At 44.8% G+C, this 2,684-nt stretch overlaps 1 protein-coding gene across 1 annotated transcript in view; it reads right to left on the reverse strand.

The window, feature by feature from the left end:
- The window catches only part of LOC111979078 (ephrin type-B receptor 3-like), a 66,378-nt gene that overhangs the window by 30,454 nt on the left and 33,240 nt on the right, over positions 1-2,684 (reverse strand). Inside the window, exon 7 of the mRNA XM_070449040.1 lies at positions 5-161. Within this exon, the coding sequence (XP_070305141.1) occupies positions 5-161 (157 nt within the window). The remainder of the gene's footprint in view (positions 1-4; positions 162-2,684) is intronic.

A 2,684-nucleotide genomic window follows, 5' to 3' on the forward strand; every position in this document is an offset into this window, starting at 1 on the left:
TTACTGTGTGTTGAGGTGCTGAAGTCCTTAGGGATGCTGTAGCGGCCGTAGCCAGCCACGGTGCGAGCCCGGACCTGGACCACGTAGGGAGTGGCAGCCCTCAATCCCTCAACACGGACTGAGCTGTGCTGGGCTGTCACCGTGTGAGACATGGCCTGGCCCTGTGGAACACATCAATCAATCACATGTATTTATGAAGCCCTTTAAATATCAGCAGTTGTCACATGCTTTTACAGGAACACAGCTTAGACCAGTGGTATTCAAAGTTGGGGGTCCTCAGAAATTCTGACGGAAAAAACGGGGTCCCTGAATTAGACTTGTTGGATTCTAGCTGGAAATATACTTATTCATGTTACCATGCTACAACTTACTGATTACTTTATATGTATAAGGAATGTATATATTAGGGGTCGAGGAAATGTCAAGAGGAACTTGGTATGTGGGAAGTTACTGACTGAGAAAAGGGGAAATGCAGAAAGTTATTGTGAAAAAGGGCAACAGTCTAGTTTCAGTTCCTGATAGGGCAGGCCAGTTCCTGTGGAACCAGGACCATGAGGGATGTGGAACTCAACTTGAGATAAGGTCAACAGATGAAGAGAGAAGACACTGCTGGAAGGGGGGCCACAGGGGCCCACCCTGAAGACCATCTGATTATGGTAGGGAGCGGTTGCGGTTGCGCTGTCTAGCGGTTAGGATTCGGCACTCTCACCGCCGTGSACCTGGTTCGATTCCCTGCCAGGGAACTACTTATTATAGGGCTCCCRAGTCGCACAGCGGTCTAAGGCAAGAGGGTTACTACAGTCCCTGGTTTGAATCCAGGSTGTATCACATCTGGCCGTGATTGGGAGTCCCATAGGGCAGCGCACAATTGGCCCGGGTTTGGCCGGGATAGGCCGTCATTGTAAATAATAATTTGTTCTTAACTGATTAAATAAAGGTTACAATACCAACAACAACAACAAAAAACGGTGTCCTATCTCTCAACACACACACACCCACACACACACACACACACACACACACACACACCACCACACACACACACACACACACACACACACCACACACACCCACACACACACCACACACACACACACACACACACACACCACCACACACACACACACACACACACACACACATTTCCATGCCCATGAGGGTCCCTAGACTTAGTCCAAAGCCATGACAATGATCTAAAGCCATTACCTGTATTTTACTTATTCATTAAATGTCTTGTAGGCCTATAAGCCATTTTTGTTATTTGATATTTTTAACCTTTATTTAAACTAGGCAAGTCAAGTTAAGAAATTTAATTGCTAAAATTCTTATTTACAATGATGGCCTACCAAAAAGCAAAAGGCTTCCTGCGGGGACGGGGCCTGGGTTTAAGAATAWAAATATAGGACAAAACACACATCACGACAAGAGAGACACCACAACACTACACAAAGAGAGAYCTAAGACAACAACATAGCATGGCAGCAACACATGACAACACAGCATAGTAGCAACACCACATGACAACAACATGGCAGAATCACAAAATGTTAGCAGCACAAAACATGGTACAAACATTATYGGGCACAGACAACAGCACAAAGGCAWGAAGGTAAAGAYAACAATACATCACRCRAAGCAGCCACAACTGTCAGTAAGAGTGTCCAGGATTGAGTCTTAGAATGAAGAGATGGAGATAAAACKGTCCAGTTTGAGTGTTTTTGCAGCTCGTTCCAGTCGATGTGTGTACTTTGGGGACCTTTAACAGAATGTGACTGGCAGAAAGGGTGTTGTATGTGGAGGATGAGGGCTGCAGTATAGAGTGAAGTGATGTGTCCTATAAGGAGCATTGGTGATGTGTCCTATAAGGAGCAAATCTGATGGCCGAATGGTAAAGAACATCTAGCCACTCAAGAGCACCCTTACTTGCTGATCTATAAATTATGTCTTCGTAATCTAGCATGGGTAGGATGGTCATCTGAATCAGGGTTATTTTGGCAGCTGTGGTGAATGAGTAGCGATTACTATAGAGGAAACCAAGTCTAGATTTAACCTTAGCCTGCAGCTTTGATATGTGCTGAGACAAGGACAATGTACCGTCTAGCCATACTCCCAAGTACTTGTATGAGSTGACTAYCTCAAGCTCTAAACMCTCAGAGGTAGTAATCACACTGGTGGGGAGAGGGGCATTCTTCTTACCAAACCACAATGTTTTGGAGATGTTCAGAACAGGGTTAAAGGGCAGAGAAAGCTTGTTGGACTCTACCGCTTCAGAAACTCAGACAGCGKCATTGCATTTTGGTACACCAGAATTACATCCAATGAAACGCTGCGTTTGACTTGCAGCATAGCGTTGCAGAGGCAGTTGCAGTGTGTTCTGTGTGGTGCATACGGTACGTTGGATTTATCGAACGTATGCGATCAAACTGTATGCGTAGACGGCTTGACAGAAATGGTAGCAGAAGGTGAATGTTGAACTTTTGTTGCACACATATGCAGATGATGCTGTGTCCTATTTTGCGCAATGACGTGTGTCAGTGTGTTGGAAGCATAAGAAAGCTTTGTTGTAGAGCKTTTAACACAAAATCCGGGGCTGAGTATAAGACTGTATCATCTGCATATAAATGGATGAGAGAGCTTCCTACTGCCTGAGTTATGTTTTTTATTTATTTTATTTTTAAGGGGTG

The sequence above is a fragment of the Salvelinus sp. IW2-2015 genome, linkage group LG19, assembly GCF_002910315.2.
Source record: "Salvelinus sp. IW2-2015 linkage group LG19, ASM291031v2, whole genome shotgun sequence".
NCBI classification, from domain to species: domain Eukaryota; kingdom Metazoa; phylum Chordata; class Actinopteri; order Salmoniformes; family Salmonidae; genus Salvelinus; species Salvelinus sp. IW2-2015.